A 21,867-nucleotide genomic window follows, 5' to 3' on the forward strand; every position below is an offset into this window, starting at 1 on the left:
GGAGATAGTTAACCAGGGAAAACACCAAATAAACAGGATTCAGTTTGCATTTGGGGTGGGGCAGGCTTTTCCTCTCTCTTTTGTCCTCTCTGCAAACTCTGAACATGTGATGCTTTGATTCTATCCCTGTGGCTCCAATTGTCTTTACTTTTTGGAGTGAGCATTATTTGAAAAGCGCTTTCCAGTCAAAGCTTCAGGCCAAATTGAGGATAATGACTAATTGGGAGGTCACCAAAATTACTTGTTCAATTTATTTATGTCCTATAATAATAAAAGTAGTTTTAAGACAAAGGATATTCTTAACATTTATGAATATGAAATTCTGGTTTTTCTAACACAATAATTAAAGTTATTACCAGCAATCTTGATTTGGAGTAGCCCCTGTCATAAAAAGTCTAGAGCAAGTAACTCAGTTAATTTTAACATATGACAAATGAAGTGACAGTCTCGCATCTACCCTGATTATCAACTCAGAAATGGTGTTCAGCTGATCATGAGAGGACCAAGTCTCTATGACTTTGCCACCTCACTGCTTGGTCTGGACTAGAAAGTTCTAATGGTGTGGCTTTATCTCCTAGACCAGCTCCCCAGGACTAATCTTAGCTCCTAGAGGCTGAATGAATAGGTTCTCTGGGGGAGTGTGCTGACATCAATTGGTGGTGTCTGCCACCAGGGGTCCAGGTGGGAGAAAAAACAAATCTGAAGTCTGAGTATCAAGGTCAGAGTCTTACCTCCATCCTTTATTAGCTGTGAGCGATCTTGGGCAAGTCACCCTTTCTGCAACCTCAGCTTTCTCATCTACAAAACATGGATAGCAAAAGTTGTTAAGAAAATTAAAATTGAGGGGCGCCTGGGCAGCTCAGTGATTAAGCCTCTGCCTTCCACCAAGGTCATGATCTGTCCTGGGATGGAGCCCCTCCAGCCCTTGCAATGAGCTCCACACTCAGCAGTAAGTCTGCTTCTCCCTCTGCTCCTTCCCCTGCTCCTGCTCGCTTTCTTTCTCTCTCTCTCTCTCTCTTTTTTCTCCCTCTCTCTCTCTCAAAGAAATAAATAAAAGCTTTTTTTTTTTTTTAAAAAAAAAGGAGGGAGAATTAAAATCGATATTACAAGTGAAAAAGGAATCTTAGTTACTACTAGTATGTCTTGCCTGTCCCAATCTGGCATTTCTCCTTTAAAATTCACAGTACCCAATACAATTAATTGGGAACTACCCACCATCTCGAATTAGTGCGTTTTCACTAAAGTCATGGGGCCTTTTCTTGCTGCCCACACTCTGCTCCTGGCCTCTCCTGCCCTAGGTGATCGGTCATTATGTGTTTATTGAATGAATATAGCCTTATTACTAATAGCATTTTTAAAAACTTAAATGTCAACAGTCAAATGAGTATATATCTTCTCCTTGTATATTGTATACTTATATATTTCTCAACATATATTTATTTTCTCTTTTATTTTATATCTTTTTATTTGGAGAAACATATTTTGTATTCTTTTTGAGAGGATTATCATTATTTTATATTCATGGGATCATAGGCTTTATTTTTTTCTCTTAAATAATTTTAAATTGGGCTTTATTTTCAAGGAATTGAGCTGTTTTCTGTGCTCAGGCAGCCCCATGGGCCAGTTTGAAGAGGATGCAGGCTAATTGTCTTGCTGGATCAGGCACTGAAGAGGCTGCTAATACCTTCACTGAGTCCCCCTTCTGAGCTGAGGGCAGGCAGGGGGCTGTGCTTGCTCACTTCCTCTGCACAGCACTGGCACTCCATAACCCATCTCCTTCCTTCCTGAAACCTTTCTCCCAGCTTCCTCATATCCCCTCGGCTGATACCACACTCAGGAGTAGACTTTTAAATGATATACTTACGGAAGAGCCCTGCTCACAGCTTCAAACCATCTGGACTCAGCCTTTCTTTCTCTACTTCACAATGCTTTTAAAATCCAGGTCTGGGGGTGGCCCAGCGGTTTAGTGGTTTAGCACCACCTGTGGTGGTGTGGTCCTGGGGACCGGGGATTGAGTCCCATGTTGGGCTCCCTGCATGGAGCCTGCTTCTCCCTCTGCCTGTGTCTCTGCCCGCCCCCTCTCTGTGTCTGTCATGAATAAATAAATAAAATTAAAAAAAAAAATCCAGGTCTGGGGCGCCTGGGTGGCTCAGTCAGCTAAGCACCTGCCTTCAACTCAAGTCATAATCCCAGGGTCCTGGGATCTAGCCCATCATTTCCCAGCTCAGTGGAGAGTATGCTGCTCCTTTCTCTCTCTCTCTCTCTCTCTCTCTCTCTCTCTCTCTCTCTCAAATAATCTTGAAAAATAAAATAAAATCCAGGTTCCTAAGAATCATCTAACGAGCTAGAAGTTCCTTGGCTTTCTGCTTATCACTGCAAAAACAGTTAGTTCCCTGTTGCTGCCGCCAACACAGACATGTTTCTTCTTTCCTTGATGACAGGCACATCTCATCGTGCTAAGCAAAAACCCCTCTCAAGAGGAGGCAGCAGTCTCCGCACATTTTGTCGCCCACGCTTCCATCGCTTCTGGGAGACCCGAGCACCATGGTGAGTGCAAAACCTGTGGGCGTCCCTTGCTGCCTGCTTTCTGCCTGTCCTGCAGGCATGCTGCTGGGCCTGTAAACCAGCTGCCTTTAGGAGGGGTGAGCAGGTGGCCTGAGCTGTGACATCGCGATCCTTTGCCGAGCTTTGGTGGCTTTACATGGCCATACATAGCTGTGCCACTGTGTTAGCTTCACCAGTGGCCTTTGGTTTCTGTCCTATTCGGCCTTTCTCTAATCTTTTACTTTGAAATACAGTGAATCTTCATCCAAACGGAGCTGTTAAGATCCCCAGAGAATCTATGATGGGATTACAGGGAAATCTGCTCTGCTTTCAAAGGTGATCTATTTTTAAAAATTGTTGTGGCGCTACTGTGGCAACAGACCTGACTTGTCAGAATCCCAGCCCACAGACTTTCACAGGACTGAGTTTTCCATCAGCGTGAACTTACGTGGTTTTGGGAGTCCAAGAGGAAGCTGCCATTTATGACTCATATGGTTTTTCTTAGCCCCATGAAATAGGTAGAACAGTGAGCCTGGGGAGTTCTTTAATCCAGCATTCTGGACACAGAGCATACAGTGTGCCTCTGTGGATGGAGAACACATATTCCAGTGACTTTTTTTTATCAGAATATTCAGAAACAGAGTATAACTCATCATCAAGAAGACCAAGGGGTGTATTCCAATAAGATGAAAATAATCATGTACTATAATAAAATAAGATCCAATGTGCCAACAGGCCTAAAATTGAGATCCAGAATAGTTGGGGTCCAGGAAGCAAGAATTGGGCTAGGATATAGAGGCTGGCGGGCAGGCAAGGATGAAGGGGCACCTCTGTGAGCAGCCTGGTCTGCACAGATCCCAGGGCCAGGCAGGGGCTCCAGTCCAGGGAGGAGCTGGTGAAATGTATATCGAGGTTTACCCATCTTGTCCATCCTGCCTTACAGACTCCTCATTCTGGTCTCCTGGAGCTTTGAGGACCTTTTCAGAGCAGCCTATCTAGGAATAGAGAGAGAAGGCAGGCAAACTTTCAGATTCTCTCTCTCTGAAATACTCCATATATGACAATCGACTTCAGAACCTTCCAAGAGCCGGCAGGTCTTTTTGACCAGGTTATTGGTACTGAAAATTACTTTAATAAGGAATTAATAGGGAAGAACCTTCCATTGCCAATAATTAAGACAGTTAAGATGCCAACACATGTCTGACGGAAATCTGACTAGCAGAAGTCACAAATCTACGTGTCTCTCGGAACCACAGAAGCAGTGTGACACAGATAGTCTTGACAGTACAGTAGGAGCAGCAAGTGCAATTGGAAATGGCAGCTATTGTTGGTTGTAACATAAGAGAGACAATACAGAGCACTGAGGACTGTAGCAAACTGGAGAGGCCATGCCCTATTAAGTGAGCAGTGATCTCTGGGCTCTAGCCTATCACTGCCACTTCTTTCAAGAGAAGGCAAAAATCTAGATTTTTACGTATAATTGATGGGAACTAACTCAAATATGTTTCTGGCTCTGAGTGTGGCAAAAGAAGCATGAGGGTCAGATGTGTAATGTCTGACCTGGACAGCAGGTGTGTAATGTGCTTGTCAGATCCTTCCTGCCATCCTCTGGGGCTCGTGGGTTCAAGACAACTGGAGAGTTCTGAGCATTTAAACTGGTGGAGTGGGGATGGGGTGACTTCACTTGGGTGAAGTCTAAGAAAGAGAATACCAAACAGCTAGAGGAGACCAAGGCCCAAAGACCCTCTATGCCTGGAAGGATTCCAGCTTGCCAGCATCTCAGCTAGTTAATAAATGGATGGATTGGGTCAGGTCCAGTAGAACTTGTGTCCTGAAATGTTTTTTCCCTCTAGCTGCAAAGTTAGGCCACTCTGCTTTGCATGATTCACAGAAGCAGATAATCCATATTTTTTTTTTTACATTTTTTAGTCTAAATATAGTGTATTATAACTGAGAATGACAGTAATAACAAGATCTTTGAGAATTCAGTGACCTCACACAGGAATAGTAATAGTAACAACTAATGCTTTCCTGGTGTATTCTGGTATGGTTCTAACCAGTTACATCTGTTAAATCAATTAATCCCCATAGTATTTCCCTGAGATTGGTGTAAGTACTTCCAGTTTCTGGTGGAGAAACTGAGGCACAGAGATATTATGTAATTTCCCCAAGGGTGCATAGCCAGGGAGTAGCAGGCTTGAACCTAGACTTTTTTTTTAAAGATTTTATTTATTTATTTATTTATTCATGAGAGGCACAGAGAGAGAGGCAGGGACATAGGCAGAGGGAGAAGGAGAATTAGGATACCTGTGGGGAACCTGATGCGGGACTCAATCCCAGGACCCTGGGATCATGACCTGAGCCAAAGGCAAATGCTCAACCACTGAGCCACTCAGGTGCCCCTGAACCCAGGCTCTTGACTTTATATTATATTAAAAGGGCTGCACGTGCCCCTTCTCCTTCCTTGCTTGCCTCCCTTTAGGCCTGTTTAGGAGTCTGTGGCATTTGGGACAGAGGAAGGACATGAGAAGAGCAGAGGCAGCCCAGAGAGATGGGTGGGGGCCAGTCTAGGAGCATGGACAGGGTCTCAGCTCCCCTTCTGCCTTTGGTGGCCTGAACCCCACAAGCTGACTTGCCAGTCAGAATTTGAACTATAGGAGGAATGTAGAGATGGAAGAAAACTTTCCTCAGGAGCATGGAGCTGCAATTGGCTTTAGTGGACTGGTTGCTAGAAATGTAGGTAGCAGGAATCATGGTAAGATCATGTTAACGGTGACAATAGTAGCAGGAGTCAAGCTGGCCCTGTATGCAGGTGCTGGAACTCTAATGCATGTGCTCATTTAACCCTTTCAACAACTTAAAGGCAGGACATGACCTCCCACTTTACAAGTGAGCTAACACAGCCCACTCTCCCTACCTGCCACTTCGGTCAAACTGTATTGTCTACTCACTGCTCTGCCCAAAAAAGGACACAGTCCCCATGAGTCCATAGGGTGTCTAGACAAGCCCTTCTCAGGCTCAGCTTCTATGAATCAGAAAACACATGAAATGGCTATCACCCTGGTGCCATCAGGAAGAAAATTTACTGAAGCCTTAAAGGCAAGTCAGCGCTAAGTGAAACTGGGCAGTGAAACTAGATCACAACAGCTGCTTGCTGGGCAGCAGCATGAAGCCCTGGAGCAAGTGCAAAGGGCAGCACAGCCCTTGTCCCCAAGGCTTCAACCGACCATCAAAATGGGCACGACAGAAACAAACACAGGCAAAGAGAATCCCCCCACCCAACTCTTCCCACTCTGTGAACCAGATTGAAAACCATATGTATCAGAATCCTAGTTCCCTTGATGGCAATTATAGGAAAGGCTATGGAAAATCGACTGCTCCTCCAGCATTTTAAGATACAAAGATTGTTCTGGCTCTTACCCACAGTGCCTGAATGTGGTGCAGGCTGAGAAGACCCATGTTCCAAGCATAAAATTAGTGTGCCTCTGGAAGCAGGAACGAGGGCCTCACCCAGCCAGGAGCTGCTCTGGGAGCAGGCAGGCGCATCCCCATTGTGGGAGGCTTGCAGGGAGCCTGGTGTTTCATGTCCTCCCTCTGTTACCTCCTCACAGGCCTATGCCCCCTCAGCAGGAACAAAAGAAGCCCACCCATGGCTGGGGTGCTCTCTAGGCTAGGCCTCTGCTGCCTACAGCAAGGGGGAGTTAGAGGGCTATATTAAAAGGGCTGCACGTGCCCCTTTTAAACTTTTAAGTTTGGAACTTATCTTTGACAACTTAAAGGAGGCCACCCCCTCAAACACATACACATGCGCACACTAGTTGGCTTTCACCCAGGATGGCAGAACTATGACCTGGACTTTAGTCACTAAGTTCAGAAATCACAGCCAGATCCCCTGGGAGCAAATCTGCATGTTTCACCAAATGCCCAGGAAATCCAAGTGCATAAGGACCTCAGCTCAGTTTCCCTATGCTTAAACCTGTCTATGCAGAGTACAGATTTTTTTTTTTAGAATCTTTAATGAGAAAAGTTGTTCATTTGGGGATTCTCCGTAGCCTTCTTGCTAAATGCCCATTGAAGGCATTGCCCTCTGACAAATGAAGTGTCTCTGGTCAAGAAGCTGGCGTGTTTCAGGCTCTATGCTCAAGCTAATCCCTTTGCTCTGTGCCTTTCCTGCATTCCTTATGCAGACAAAACTGCCCTAGAAGTCACGAAGGATTGTGATTGCATAAGGACTTCCAATTCAGGCGCCTGGAATGTCACTAACCTGAGCCTGGCCTGCATCCCGGAGCAGCCATAGACAAACTTGGTATTAACAGCTCTCCCAACCCTGCTAAGTGTTGAGGGCATTGGCCTTGTGTTTATAACTCTTCTCCTAAAGGATATTAAAATGAAATGGGCAGAAGCCAAGTGCATTTCAGTGTAAACCTTTGAGAGGCAGAGCCTGCTGAGCACAGGCGGCCTTGTTTGGAAGTGGCTCCATCTGCAGCCTGAGCTCTGTCGGGTCCAGACACAGCAGAATGGAAGGAGCTCTGTTGGAGCCTTGGGGACAGGGGGTGGGATCCCTGGCTGTGTGAACCAGACTCATGAGCATGGGGTGCATTCCCAAGGTGTAATTCCCTATGCACAAATATATAAATCTCCCTGGCCCCCACTTATCCTAGGCTCTCCCCACATTTTTCACAGCAGACATAAAATAGACATTGTGTCTTAATGATGTCTCTTATTTTATATACTTCCACGATCCTCCCATTTCTCAATTCTTCCTCCTCCTTCCTTCTTCCTTCTCAGCCTGCCTCCCTTCTGGGTCCTACCCCACCCCCAGCTCATTCCATGTCCCCTGGGTGATGGATACTTCTTGGGCCATGTGTGTCCCATGGAGACAGTAAGTCAGACAGGTTCTGGAATATACACACATGCCCAGCCCTGATGGACTCCTATCAGGTAACATAGCCACCTGAGAGAAGCCACAGTCAGGTGTCCTTCACCTTCCTGTGGCCCTCCTCAGCTGCCCTGACTGTTTCCCCCACCCCACTTCCAACCTGGAGAGGCCTCCAGGTGGGGTGTGTGGCACAGCCCTGCTGGGGGAAATGAGTGTAAGCCATGGCTGGCAACACCCAGCCACCTCTCTCTCTTCCTCCTCATTCTTTCCCTCACCATCTTCCTCCTTCCCTCCTCAGCCTTTGCACATCCCCCTTGAGCCCTGTGTGCTCTGAGGGACCCTTCCTTGGCTCCTAGGCAAGGCCCATTTCTTGTTACAAAATGCCCAGCCATCCTGGGCCTGGCCTGCCTCTGAGCTCCACAAGCAGATGTCAGCATCCATGCCTACTCTGTGCCCCAAAGACCATGTGAGATAGGGGAAGCTGTAGAGAGCAAGTGGTGGGCGAGGCCAAAGAAGAAGCCTCACCCTGCCTCCCACTATCTTCAGTAGGTGGTGAAGAAACCACTGATGCCAACCTGCCCCTCAGAGATGGCTTTGGACTTCCTGGGATTGCCCGGCTAGTAAGCCGAGGCAGGTCTGCCACTCAGAAGCCATGTCCAGGGCCTCTGAAAGTGTTCTTCCCAAAAAGGGTCTCCAGTGTGGACCACTGAAGGCCTTGAGGTGAGGGGCGAGCCTGACTTGGGCTTCCTATGCCCTCAGGCCACCCTCACCCACCACCCCCACCAGGGCTAGTAGGTGACCTCGCGTCAGCTGCCTGTGCAGAGCCTGTGGCAGCCCCCCAATAATGTCTAAATGGGTCTAGTCTGTTTGTTTGCTAGGTGATGGAGCTCCTCTGGGTTACTACCAGGCTAGATTCCCTATGGTCCTTAATGCTTTTACAGTGAGTATGGAGTACAGCCTGTTTCCTAAGACTGTTAACAAAAGATAATTGTCACGTTGTACACGCAGGCCTCCCTCTTGATGAAAGCTATCCTCACTGTTCAGCTCTTGCCTTAGCACAGCCTCAAGAAAATGAGCCCAGGGTTACTGGAATTTGTTTGGTTTTTTTTTTTTTTTTTTTTTTTTTTTGAATTTTTTTGGAATTAAAAGCCTTCTAACCTCCAGTATGTCAGATTGTAACCCTGCAATCCTCTTGCACTTTGAACGAAGCCTGGGATTTTTTTTTTTTTTTTTGCCTATATATGAACTAGAGACAGAACAGAGTCGGCAGGGCCTCCAGGAGACATTAAGCCCCCTTGCCCACCAGGCTACACTTCCTCCCTCACTCTAACTCACAGACAAACTAAACATTGTGTTGGAGTGGAAATGGGAGAAGATTCATGGCCTTGGAACACCTGTGCTACCAGGGCTCAGATTTACAAGCTATGTCATGCTTCTGTGCTTTAGAAAATGACCTCATCTCCTGCCAGGCCACAGGCATCAGGTTGCAGATGATTCTAGAAGATGTTTTTAAAGTTAGGGATGGCCATTGTAAGAGTACTGAAATCTCTGGCGCTTCATGGCTTCAGGGCGCAGGGGTATGTGGTATCTCCCCACCCTGTTTGACCTTCCATCTCTCTGGAAAATCCTGTTGTCACCTGTCCGAGATGGACGTCCAATGGTGTGCCCACCCCCGGAAAAACAAACTGCTCATCAGGGAGTAACTCCTTAGCTATAATAACAGGATAAATTTGCTCTCCCTGAAAAGACTTGATCATGTGGTTCCCAGTTCAAAAACCTAATTTGGGGGTCAGACAGGTGAGGGAAATACATCAGGGTCTTGCAATAAAGCAATTTTCCTGTATCCCAGGTAAAGAAAAAGTAGTTTCAAATTTAGAGACAGGGAAGTCACCCACAGTGGATGCCTACACCTTCCTCTGTTCCCCAGCTCGAGGCTGTGCTGATCTACAAGGGCCCTGACATAATGCCTGACGTGTGGCCCACTTGTATGGGACAACAGCTATCAGGAACCCCTCCTCCATCCTCACTCCATCTGATGAGCGACCTTGCAGGTGGCACCTGCAGAGAGCAGATTTCTGGGCAGAGTGGCTCTGCCATCCCACCTGGCCTAGGACCTCACAGTGTTCACTTCAGTCACCCCCCCCCAACCTTAATTTCAGTAATTAATCCCTTCTTCCCTCCCTCCGTCCTCCTTTCCTTTCACTCCCTCTTCCAGAGATCCATGCATGCTAACGAGCATCCTCTTTGGAAAGTATGAATAGGCCTTCCCAAGTTAGAGGTTGGGCCATTTAGGCACTAGCTGGAGTTCGGCTGAGCCGCATCACGTCCTCTCTCACAGCATCTCTGTGAGATCAGCCACGCTAAGGGAAGGGGGCATGTGGTACTCAGGGCTAGAGGACCAACTTAAGTGGGGTGCTTTGTAGGGGGACAGTTGGTCAGCATATGACTGCTGGGAGGAAGATATCCTAAGAGGTGAGAGGACATTACAAGTAAGGGGCTAGAAGGGTATTAAGCACAGCTGTGTCCTCCTGTGTCCGAGAGACCAGCTCCTTACTCAGGAAGGGGAGGGAAATGCTTCCCATCCCTCTTGCCTGCCCCGTTATCTGAGCGGGGCACCACTTCTGCTAAAGCCTAGGGTCTGAAACTCAGTCCCTCCTCTTCCAGCCGCAACCCCTTCCTACACCCTGGACATCTGTCAGTCTCGGTGGTATGGACTCATCTCAGGGGAACAAAGACTCAGAAAGATCTTTACTCTAGAAGAAGAGCTCAGATTCTTTGGCTAATTCCCAATTAGACAGAAAATCAAAATAGCCAGAGTCCTCCACTCCAGATTATCCTTGTTAATTTTTAGACCTGGCATGTTCATCTCTCTAATGCTTTTAAAATCGACAGAATAAATGCCACATCATCCTCACATTTGCTGTCACAAGATTATCAGAGTAGCCAAAATTAATACTTAGTTGGAGCATTAAATCTGCAATGCTTTCTTCCATGAGTCTACTCAAGTAAAGAGATTTTCTACTTGGTAGAATTTTCTCCTACCAAGAGAAACTTCTGAGTAAATACTCAGAGATACACCTGCTGATCTTGCAGTGGACAGAGCCCCATTGAAAGAAAGGAACAGGGAACTCCAGTTCAATCAACTTCTGTCTCCCTACAAACTCCGGGGGTGGGGGAGGGGCAGTGCAGCTGGCGCTGAGATCTCTCCAGAAGACATCACCTCACAGCAGAATTCCTGCTTCCATCCAGCAATGGCCTAGGTGCCAAGCAAAGTAGACCTTGCGGAGAAATGAAACTTCCTTATTCTCAGGCCTAACTTTTCTCTAGGTGGACTGGATTCAATAGACATGTTGTGCAGATGTTGACTTGTTTCCTTTCTAAAGGGAGCATGATCAGGGTGAATTTTAGGTGTTCTCAGAACTCTCCAGGCATGCCTGCAATACACACAAGCCCCGTGTTCTCTGCGTTTTGACCACTCTGTCTTCATAGAGCTCTCATCCTCGTAATGTCTTAATGTCCCACTCTGCTTCTGGTGTGCCTGCTGGTCTTCCTGGCATGAGCAAGAGAGGTCCATGACCACGATCCTCAAAGCTGTCCCTGAATTTAAATGATTACCATTTACTGAGCATGGACTAGGTGTTAGGCATGTCCTCAGTTGTTTATATGCATGAACCCATTTACTCCTGTCAACAACCCTATAAAGAAGGTACTAGTTTCCCCCTTTTCAGACAAGGGCATTAAGGTCAGTGATGTGGGGGCACACAGCTAGCAGGTGGCAGAGGCAGAGCCCAAACCTGGGCAACCTCAAAGTGCAGCCCTGGGAACACTCACTCTCGCTGCACAGGCTGACCCAATTCCTGCTCCTCCGTGAGTTCTGGAGTGCTGTATTCATGCAGGCCGCTCTGGAAGCACCTGGCACTCACATCACCATATGAGAAAGATGAATTCAAGGGGTGATACTTTGGAAAAAACATGAATTTAGATAAAACATTAGCTGGTCTAATCAAAATAGTGAGGAAGCACAAATACAACATTAGAGATGATAAGGGGGAAATAAGCACATGTAGAAGAATGTAAAGAAGCAGAAGATTACGTTTTATCTTTTTGCCCATATCTATTTGCACTACACGATACACGTGAGATTTTCAAGAGGAAATGTCGAGTAGACCACTGTATACGTGGGTCATAATCTTCTCTGGCAGTAGTTGTATGCTTGTCATGTGTCGCAGTAAGGTGGTCCACAGCAGGTGCTTCAGGGGGAATCCCATGTTTGCTCCCAAGATAGAAAGATACCGCATTTTCCTCTGCTAGAGCAGGGGTGGCTGGCCCCACTTGCCACTTGTATTAGTAATAAAGTTTTCTTGGCACACTGCCATGACCATTCATTTATGTGTTACCATACATTTATGGAAGCTTTTATGCCTCAAGAGCAGAGTTGAATACCTGAGACAGAGCCCAGGTGGCCCCCAAAGCCTAAAATATATACATCTGATCCTTCACAGAATAAATTTGCTAGCCTCTATGCTGGTACCCTATGATTTCTCCAGTTTCAGACTCATTCCTAGTTAATTTCTTGGTTCAGAATTTCCAAACCAAGTAGGTGATGCAGATGGAGACCTCACACATGCACCTGCCCCCTGTGTGGTGTGCCAGCTTCAGATGCTATTTTTCTCACATAACCTCATCACAGGAGTAATATTTCATCATATTAGCATGTTTCACTCACCATCACAGGGGAGGAATTAGACAAAGATGAGGGGCATATGGTGTCATCCTAGAATTCTGCCTACCGCGCTGCCTTTTTGTAGAGAGCTCTGTTCCATCTTCCTACCACACAGAGTCCTCAGGCCTCATCTCCAGTCCTTACTCTTATAGAATATACCTTTTTTTCTCATACCCTCATGGACCATTCTGCTTCAGCCTCCACTCACTGCTCTGGCTTCCAGTTGCTTCATTTTCTATACCTGAGGTTTTCCTTTTCTTGCTTTCAAGATTGGCATATATTTAAAAATACTTTCATTGTATTATAATCAGTATGTTTATATGTTTGGAATGATTGAGTTTCTTCCTTCAATGGCATATCAACCATATTTTCCCAAATTTTAATGTTGTAAAACTAGGTTCTAAGATAACAGAGTCCATTAAAGTGGACCCTTGGAGCCCTCCCCTCAGTGAACAGCAACCAGAGTTAAAGGAAGAATTAATGGTTAATCAACCGGAAAACTATACCAATGTGTTCAGGTCTGGGGACTATTTTCCCCGTTTGCATTAGCTTTGCTTACCATATTGCTGGAGAGCTAAAATGTATGAAAACCAAGGGAAGTAAATTGCTGTATCCTTCTGAGACCTAAATCTTTGCTGAGAAACAGGTAGATTAACTAGGTCCTCTTGTCTAAATACTTATTATTTTCAAATAGTTCGCCACCACTAAAAGCATATTGATCCTGTTTCCATTTCAAATCTACAAGCAATCTTCAAATATTGTTATGGTACTTTTCTTCAGATGTGGCCGAGCAGTATTTTCAAGAGAGCATGGCGAATCTTAAGGATGCTGAAGGAATGGGAAAAGCCAAATTTCTTTCAATTCAAGATGATTATTGCCATTTTCTACAAGTCATAGGACAAAAAGAGGTAAGTGAGTTTGGATCAGAGTTGACTAGTTAATTTACATGAGTTGTTATACAAAGGGCTACTCTTGGGCAGCCCCGGTGGTGCAGTGGTTTAGCGCAGCCTGCAGCCCGGGGCGTGATCCTGGAGACCCGGGATCGAGTCCCACATCAGACTCCCTGCATGGAGCCTGCTTCTCCCTCTGCCTGTCTCTGCCTCTCTCTCTCTGAATAAATAAATAATTCTTTAAAAAAAACAAAACAACAACAACAACAAAAAAAAAAAAAAAAAAAGGGCTACTCTTTCTACTCTGCAAGCAGCTATTAAGCCTACATGTCCAAGGCATGTGCTAAGCTCCCATTGGGACAGGGATAAATAAAGCCAGGTGGCCTCTCTCAGCAGCTCCCAGGTACTCAGTCTGGGGAAATGCAAACTATTCATGAGAATAGAATGCCATGCACCTCACCCCCCCCACAAAGGATCTTAAAGGACTAGAAACCTTGAAAACCCAATGGGCAGACCCTGATTATCATAGCCTGCAGTTATGTCTGGGATAGGGGGTGGTAGATAATATGCCTGATTCCTCTCTCCTTATTTTGGGTTATAGATGGAATTTACATATCTAGTGAGAACTATGCAGCACAGAAGTTACAGCTCGTGGTCCATTGAACCATACAAGCATGCTTTTTTATGGCTTGTATGCTTTATATGCTTTATGTCAAAATGGAAGATGACCCAGAGTTTATTTTCACTTAATTAAACCCTTGGAAACTTATTCCATGCAAAACCAGCTACCAGAAAGCCACTTGCTGTGGCTTGATTTATATAGGTATATCTGTTTTCAACTTTAACCTATCAAGGCAAATCCTTGAGATAAAAAACCTTTATTTCTTCTGCTGTTCTGTAGACCTCCCCCCACAGCTCTGTTCTAGCCCTTAACTCCCCGCACCGTTCTCTCAATTGATATGAGCTTACGGAACGTGGGTTTATTTGGGGGGTTTTTTTGTATATTCTTTTATTGGAGTTTGATTTGCTAACATATAGTAGTATAACACCCAGTGCTCATCCCATCAAGTGCCCCCTTCAGTGCCCGTCACCCAGTCACCTCATGCCCCCACCGCCTCCCCTTCCACTACCCCTTGGAAAATAGGTATTTAATCTAGATGCATCCATGTTCCTCAGGCCAAAGTAGGACGACAGTAACCATAACAAATGGAGCTTATATGATTTTCTGGATCACTCAACTAAGTAGAAAGGGGCCTTCCAAGGACCTCACATTCTAGAATATCTGTAGAAGTTCTCTGGAGAGTACTCAGGTCAGAAGCCTGGAGGGGAAGAGGGGGAGTGTGCCCATATCATGCCTTCCCCCTTCCAGCTCATCAGTCATTTTAACCTCTAAAATGTCCTGGTTGCCAGATCCACCTCTGCCAATCATCACCTCCTGTTTGGACCACTCAGACTCTGGTCCCCCAGCTGCTTTTTTCACTCTTGCCTTTTTCTCATCCATTATGAATAAGGAAGTGATGGTGATCTTTTCAAAATGCAGATCTGATCCATGAACCCCTGTTTGCAAAATACTCCAGTGGCTTCTCAATGCCCTTAAAATAAATCAGAATCCTGTATGTCTCACAATACCTGCCACATGATCTGGATTCTGCTGACATTTCCAGTCTTATTTTCCCCCCTCCCCTAATCTGTTCTGGCCACATTGGCTTTTCTAATCCTCACTGATTTAGCTAATGCAGATCCATCTTTGAGGACTCATCAGTTTGCCTGATTCCTTTCCCCACTCTTCATTAGATTTTTCCCATTGTTGTTCATCATAGAATCCTTTTGACATAATAATGTGATAAAGGGTGCCTGGGTGGCACAGTTGGTTGAGCATCTACCTCTTGGTTTCGGGTCAGGTGATGATCTTGGGGTTGTGAGATCAAGCCCCTTATTGGGCTCTGCTTGGGATGCTCTCCCTCTCCCTCTCTCTCCCACTCAGGCTCTCGCCCTTTCTCAAATAAATAAATTTAAAAACAATATGGTAAGCATGGTATAGGAATAATAAACAATATAATGAGAATAGTAAGTTTTGTGTGGATATGTACTATCTTTCCCGTGATTAGACTGAATTCTGTGAGAGCAGGAATCCTCTTGCTCATGATGGTTAGCCAGATGAGCAGATGGGTGGGTGGGTGCTTGGCTGTGGGTCACCTGACTGCTCTGGCTACCACAGGGCATCTGCCCTCTCCCCTGTTCTTGTCTGGTATCCTGCCCTGGTGTCTGTCACTGATGCCACACTTCACTGCCCTTGCCCTAGTCACCCACATCAGTGGTACTGAACTGAAGATGTACCTCGTTCCCCTCAACCTTTTGCCAAACTGGCTCTTTTTGTTCAATCCCCTGCCAGCCCTTCTGGTGCCCTGGTAAGAATAGAAAAAGCTGTGTCTTCTTCAGGTCGATGCAGCTTGTGCCAGAGCACATTGCTTGGAGAGCGGCACACAGGCTGGATTTCAGCTGTCCTCATTTTCCTGCCCCTGTGCATGACACAACCCATCCAACCGAATGTGGTAGCTTTGCACGGTGCTCACCCTGGTCGCAGCCCTCTTTCTGGATTCTAGCCAGAGTTGACCAACAAGGCTGGGCCCGATGACAGTCCCAGGCATGAGCACGGCCCTGTGCTCAGACTACCCCGGATGTGGTCACAACCCATACATGAGCAGAATCCTGTGCTAACAGGAAGGTGATCTTTGGGAAGGAAAATGCCTTTTAAAGTAAAATGTCACTCTGCCATTTGTGTGAGTTTATCTTCTAGTTTTGCTACTTTCCTGCTCAAGAACTTTCTCCAGCTTCTTACTCCCCGTAAGAAAATCAAAACTCCTGAGCCTGGCATGAAAGCTCTCCACCACCACCAGCCCATCCTGTGACTCATGCCTTGTTTCCCTTCCTACTCTCTGGGTTAGAGTCAGATGAACCCTCAGGGCTGACCCTGTCCTTCTCCTACCTCACACCTGGGCTCCCAGTTTCCCATGCCTTCTCCTCAGCCCACCCAGGTCCTATTTTTCCTTCATCCCTCTCCATAAAGCTGTTCTAACTTTAACAGACTGACACAGTCAGTCCACCCATGTGGCATCTCTCTTCCATGGCCCTCTCCACCTGCCGTTCAAGTTCATGCACGTCTCTCTCTAGTTTCCCCAATCAGGCTATAAATGGCATTGAAAGCTTCATTTAGAAAAAGAATCTGGCTCTTCTTTCTATCATTGGCTCCTCAAAACCTGACAGTCAATTTGCATGGACAAGTTGCCAAGTCTAGCACCTGCGCCATCCCAAATCCTTGCTCAGAGATGCTGGGAATGGATCGCAGTACAAAGGACATGATAGGCTTTAGCATCAGGCAAGTTCCCCATGCACCGAGGTAGGTCACACACTTCACAGTTTACAGTTTCTCTGCTCCTATGTGATTTCATCTTTCTACCAAGAAATTGTTTCTGCATCATCAATGCCTTCACTGCTCCACACCCCTCACCCCATCCCTGGCACTTAACTCATATCATTGCCAATAAAACGTGTAAAGCTTTGCCAGCTCCTTCTGTCTCTGGAGCGCTTATCAGGATGTCTTCAGGGCTATTCGGTGGGGAAAGCCCTTTAACTGGTTCCAGGCTTATTTGGCTCTCAAAGTCAGCATTTGTATTCTGTAGCCATAGTCAGGCTTTCCTATACAAGAGCATGGGAGAAATTCAGGAGAAATGTTAGGGATGGACAGGCAGGGCTTTCCCTTTGTACATCTTCGTGTCTGACTAAAGAGCTTAATGTCAGAAGATACTGGTTTCTGACCAACTCATGTTTTTTATTCCGCGTTAGTTTAAGTAAATCTGATAAACCAAACAAAATATCAAACGTATTTAATTTTTCTCCATGTTAGAATGTTTGCTTTTGGTTTCCTAAACTATTTCTTATGAGAAATAGAAAACCCTGGAATATGTTCTGGATGTTTTGTAAGGACCTAAATTGCCAGGAAACTCTGACTTCTGCTTATGTAAGAACATCACTGAAAAGAATTAAAATTACCAGCCAGATTCAGATCCTGGGTCTGCCCCTGCGGAGCTGTCTGATCCTGAGTAAGTTTCTTGACCACTCTGTGCCTCAGTTTCCTCCTCTGTTCAATGAGGATTAAAATCGTACTTAACTAGAGGAGACAGAATTAAAAGCCCTCACAGGTAAACTGTCCAGCACAGTTCTTGGCACATAGAGGACACAATAGATGTTAGCATCTTCTCCTAATACTCAGCTGAAGTGAATTCCTGTAGTATCTGAAGTGGCTTTGTTCTCCAAGTGTCGTTCATGCATTCTCTCTCCAGAGTTAACACCTCTCTGTCCCCATCCATGCTGTTTCCTGTGTCCTGTTTAAAGAGGAAAGTGGGCCTAGCTCATGAGACGCTACCCCTGAAAAGGGAAAATACACATCAGTTACATCATTTTCTTTTTCTTTTTTTAAAGATTTATTTGAGAAAGAGAGAGTACATGAGTGAGGGAAGGGGCAGAGGGAGAGAACATCCAAGCAGACTCCCATTGAGTGTGGAGCCTGACTCGGGGCTCATAAACTGAATCCAGCTAATGAGCTGAATCCAAAAGTTAGTTGCTTAACCAACTGAGCCACTTAGCAGCCTCCAGTTACACCATTTTATTAAGAGGCATTGATCTTTATCAGCCTTTGACCTTTCTTACCAAACTTTAGCTTTTGTTCCTTTCACAGAAAGCAACCTCAATCCTGAGAGAGTCCCTGGAAGCCAAAGTGGCAGTATTTGGTGACCTCAGTCCCAAGGTGGCAGAGACGTACCGGCTGTTGGGTGGGACCGACCTGGCTCAGGGGAACCACAGTGGGGCTCACAAGAAACTGAAGAAGGTAAAGCTGGAGCCAATACTAATATGGAGAAAATTCTCTCCTGGGTCACTTTCTCTCCCTCCACCATGCTGTTTTTAAATGAAACTTTATCAGAGGCTTATGTGGTAAGATGACACCACTTTCACAGTCAATCTAAGCCAACACTCTTTGGATAAAGAGTACAGTAATCCACTTATACACCTATGTTGTTAGATGAATTATCAATTATGTTTTTACCACGCAAATATTTTTAAAATTTTGCCTACTGCATTTTATCAATCTTTTATTGTACTCCTTTTGTACACACAGTTTATGGAGGAATTCTTGTGTGTGTTCTTTACTATTTATATGTTGGTTTCTTTTTAAATTTGAAGTTTGTCTGTATGGAAGGTGTGAGGTAAGGATCCAATGTTATCTTTTTTTCAAATGGCTATCCAGTTGCCTAGCATTATTTTATTAAAGAGCCCATCTGTGCTCCAATGACTTGAGAGAACACCTTCATCATGTACTACCCTTCTATATATACTTGAGTATATTCCTAGCTTTCTATTCTCTTCTATTTGTCTCTCTGTTTACTCAAATTCCAGTGCCTCATTATCTCAATTATAGAGATTTCATAGTATGGGTTAATAGCTGGTAGGACTCAACTCCCTGCACGGTGCATGGTTTTTTATTTCCCTCGAGTATCAGGCTTTCTAGACATTTTTGTATATTTATTTTTCTTTATTTTTCCTTTTTTAAAAAAGATTTTATTTATTTTTTCATGAGAGACACAGAGCGAGAGAGGCAGAGATGCAGGCAGAGGGAGAAGCAGGCTCCATGCAGGGAGCCTGATGTGGGACTGGATCCCAGGACTCCAGGATCAGGCTCTGGGCCAAAGGCAGGCGCTAAACCACTGAGCCACCCAGGCATCCCTGTATATTTATTTTTATATGTGAATTTTAGTAATCAACTTGTCTAGCTCTATAAGAAGTTTGGTAGAATTTTTTTTGGAGCATTGTGTTATTTATAACAACTTCAAGAGTACTGACATCTTTATGATATGGAGTTATTCTACCCAAGAACAAGGGGTAGTCTTTATATTTGTTCATGTCTACTTGTGTATCATTCAGGCACATTTTAAAGTGTTCCTTGTATAAGTTCTGCACATTTCTTATTAGGCTGATTTCTAAGCATTTCCTCTTCTTTAATGCTATTATAAACGGAGTTTTATCTGGTATTATATCTTTTAACTGCTTGTGTATATGTGTATGCAAACTATTGGTTTATCTCTGTTATTTTATATTCTGCTAGCTTGCTTATCTCTTTTCTTGTTTGAGTTAATTTGAGCATTGGTTCTTTCAGGTTTTTCAGGTGTACTGTTACATCATCTGCAGTTAGTTTTACTTTCTGTTTTATGCTTCAATTCTTAACGCTTCTAATTGATTTCTCTTGTCTAATTGCATTGGTTTGTACCTCTAGTACAAAACAAGTAATAGTGGAGATAATAGGCATCCTTGTCTTGTTCTGATCTTAGTGGAAATGCCTCTAGTGATTCTTCATATAGTAGATTCTGGCTTTGGACTAAGTTTTATATATTTTATCCTGATAAAGACGTATTCATCAGTTTCTATTTTCATGAGTTTTTTTTTTAAATAGAAATAAATGCTGGATTTTATTAAAGGTGTATTATATTATAACATTGAACCAACCTTGCATTCCTGGAGTAAATCCCCTTTGGTCCTATTGAACTATTTTTTCAACATGTTGATTCTGTTTGCTAACATTTATTTTAGGACTTTTTGCACCAGTATTTGTAAGTGATATTTGTTTAAGTACAATGTTATATTTGCTTCATAAAAATAATTTGGAAGTTTACCTTTATTTCCTATGCTTGAAGGAATTTACACACACTAAAACTAGTATCTAGTCTTTGAAGTTTTGTACCTCCAATGAAACTCTTTAGGCTTGCTTTTTTTGGATGGCAGGGAATATCTTGACAATCTTCTCTATTCCTCTGTAAAAAAAAATTGCTCTGTTGAAGCTTTCTATCTCCAATGAGGTCATTTTATTTAAAATTAATTCATGTAATGAAATTACACTATCTATTTCACTATCATTTTTTAGATTTATTTGCATTTTAATTGACTTACAAAGTAATCGCATGAATTTTTAAAATTTCTACTTTTTTAATAGTTACCTTCCCATTTAATTTCTTCATTTTATATTTGAATTTCCTCACTCTTCAATGACTGAGTTAGTGGTTTGTCGTTTTTGTCAGTTTCTCAAACTACATGGGTCAATCACCCTCCTGTTCTTTATCACTAATTTCTGATCTTATCTTTATTACTTCTTTTTTTTGTGACTTATTTTGTTTGACTTTGTTGGAGTTTTCTCTATCTTTTTGAATTGGGAATTAAATTCATTTGTTGTCATTTTTCCTGAGATAGTGTTTTTAGGCTGTACCTTTTTCTTTTCTTATTGCTTTAAATGCATCTCATAAGTTTTGTCATGTTGTGTTTTCATTACATGAATTAATTTTGAAAAAGGGGAAAACCTGGGAACCTCTAAGTAACATAACTGACCAAAAGAATTAACTTTAGTTCTGAGTAGGCTGCCCTATGCATTGAGCCTTCTCTTCTTAGGACTTTTGCAGAAGACATCAGATCTGGGAACATGAGTGGTGCCTATTTTTTAACAAGATGATACATATAACTATTATCACTTAGTCAACAGTAGTTATCGGCACCTTCTCTGTGCTAGTACTGTGCTCAGCAGACCTGGGAAAAGCAATGATCAAGTTAAATATGCATCTTGCTTTTATGAGACTTTCAGTCTAACCAGGAAGATATGTTAAACTAATCATTTAAGATAATTTATTTAAACAAATCATTTCAGATAATTTGAACATTATACGTGTACCAAAGACATTATTGAGGGAAGAATGAGGAGGGCAGTGAAGGTGGCAGTTGCCCTGGGTTCCTCCATCCCTTACTTCTGAGCTAATAATTATTGACCGATTGTTATATCCCTGGGTTGAACAATTTACATATATTAACTTATTTAAGTCCTATAGCAACCTGAAGAGTTGGATACCTCTAATTCTGTTTTGTTTTGTTTCTTTTGTTTTGTTTTGTTTACAAAGAGGAAAAAATGAGGCTAAAAGGATAGGTGTCTCAGCATTGATTGCAAAGTCAGGAGTTGTCAGAGTGGAACTTTGGCACCAAGCAGTACAGACCACACCATCTGTTCTACATTTCACATAGTTCACATCTTGGGCTCCTCAGTAAGATTTTATTTGAACCAGGGCTTCCTATGCTTAAAAACATTTGGGAACCAGTGGCATAGTGGGGAGAATGCCAAGATCAGGATAAGAAGGAGTCTTTGGATTATCACTGACAGGAAACAAACTAGCTCAGGTATAAATGGGTGTCTGTTTTGTGGTTTCCAAGGAAGAGCCAATAGGCAGATGATTAGCAGAGCAGGATGTAGCTGAGCTTCAGGAGAATGTTGCAAGGCTCTCTCTGTCCAGAACTCCTGCCTGCTTCTCTATGCACATCCTCTTCCTCCTCTGTCATGGTTGTGTCTCCCCTCAAGATGAAGATCATGGCTGCCAGCCTTCCAGAGTTTTACTTCCTATCCCTGTGCCATTTCTCAGTCCCAGCTTGAAAGTTCTCAGGGAAAGGTCTATAAGCCTGGCTTGAACCCAGTGCTCACTCTGGATCAGTCAGCTGAGGCCAGGGGCGGGGTAAGCTGTAAGAACATGGTGCCCTCAAGGCAGCTGGGTGGCCCAGGGTGGAGATAGTGCAGGAAACACAGCCTCATAGTCAGAAGACCTGAGACAAGGTCCATGGAGCCCCTCCCTATTTTTGAAGCACGTGCAATGCGTACAGTGGGCGTGGAGTAGCTTCCCCGTTTGAGAGCATCCCAAGGAGAGTGAAGGAGTTACAGATTGTAAACCCCCAACTACAATAGCATGTGCTAAGTT

General features: G+C 44.2%; 1 protein-coding gene and 1 long non-coding RNA gene across 17 annotated transcripts in view; one reads left to right on the forward strand and one right to left on the reverse strand.

The window, feature by feature from the left end:
• LOC112653907 (uncharacterized) overlaps positions 1 to 14,840 on the reverse strand; it is a 57,079-nt gene extending 42,239 nt beyond the window's left edge. For all 4 annotated transcript variants that reach the window (XR_004814787.2, XR_007409800.1, XR_003132615.3 and 1 more), the window contains exons 1-5: positions 14,666 to 14,840; positions 12,706 to 13,030; positions 11,255 to 11,382; positions 2,993 to 3,127; positions 732 to 798 (exon numbers count right to left, since the gene is read on the reverse strand). This is a non-coding gene — a long non-coding RNA (uncharacterized LOC112653907). The remainder of the gene's footprint in view (positions 1 to 731; positions 799 to 2,992; positions 3,128 to 11,254; positions 11,383 to 12,705; positions 13,031 to 14,665) is intronic.
• Positions 1 to 21,867, forward strand: part of TTC23 (tetratricopeptide repeat domain 23) — a 96,078-nt gene that overhangs the window by 62,852 nt on the left and 11,359 nt on the right. For 12 of the 13 annotated variants that reach the window (XR_007409798.1, XM_049108424.1, XM_049108435.1 and 9 more), the window contains 3 exons: positions 2,442 to 2,547; positions 12,927 to 13,054; positions 17,772 to 17,921. Coding sequence is in view for 12 of the 13 variants with exons in the window: in XM_049108424.1 (XP_048964381.1) it covers positions 2,442 to 2,547; positions 12,927 to 13,054; positions 17,772 to 17,921 (384 nt within the window). In the remaining variant the exon portion in view is untranslated. The remainder of the gene's footprint in view (positions 1 to 2,441; positions 2,548 to 12,926; positions 13,055 to 17,771; positions 17,922 to 21,867) is intronic. The other variant, XM_049108428.1, reaches the window with a different exon arrangement.

Source organism: Canis lupus, chromosome 3 (genome assembly GCF_003254725.2).
Source record: "Canis lupus dingo isolate Sandy chromosome 3, ASM325472v2, whole genome shotgun sequence".
NCBI classification, from domain to species: domain Eukaryota; kingdom Metazoa; phylum Chordata; class Mammalia; order Carnivora; family Canidae; genus Canis; species Canis lupus.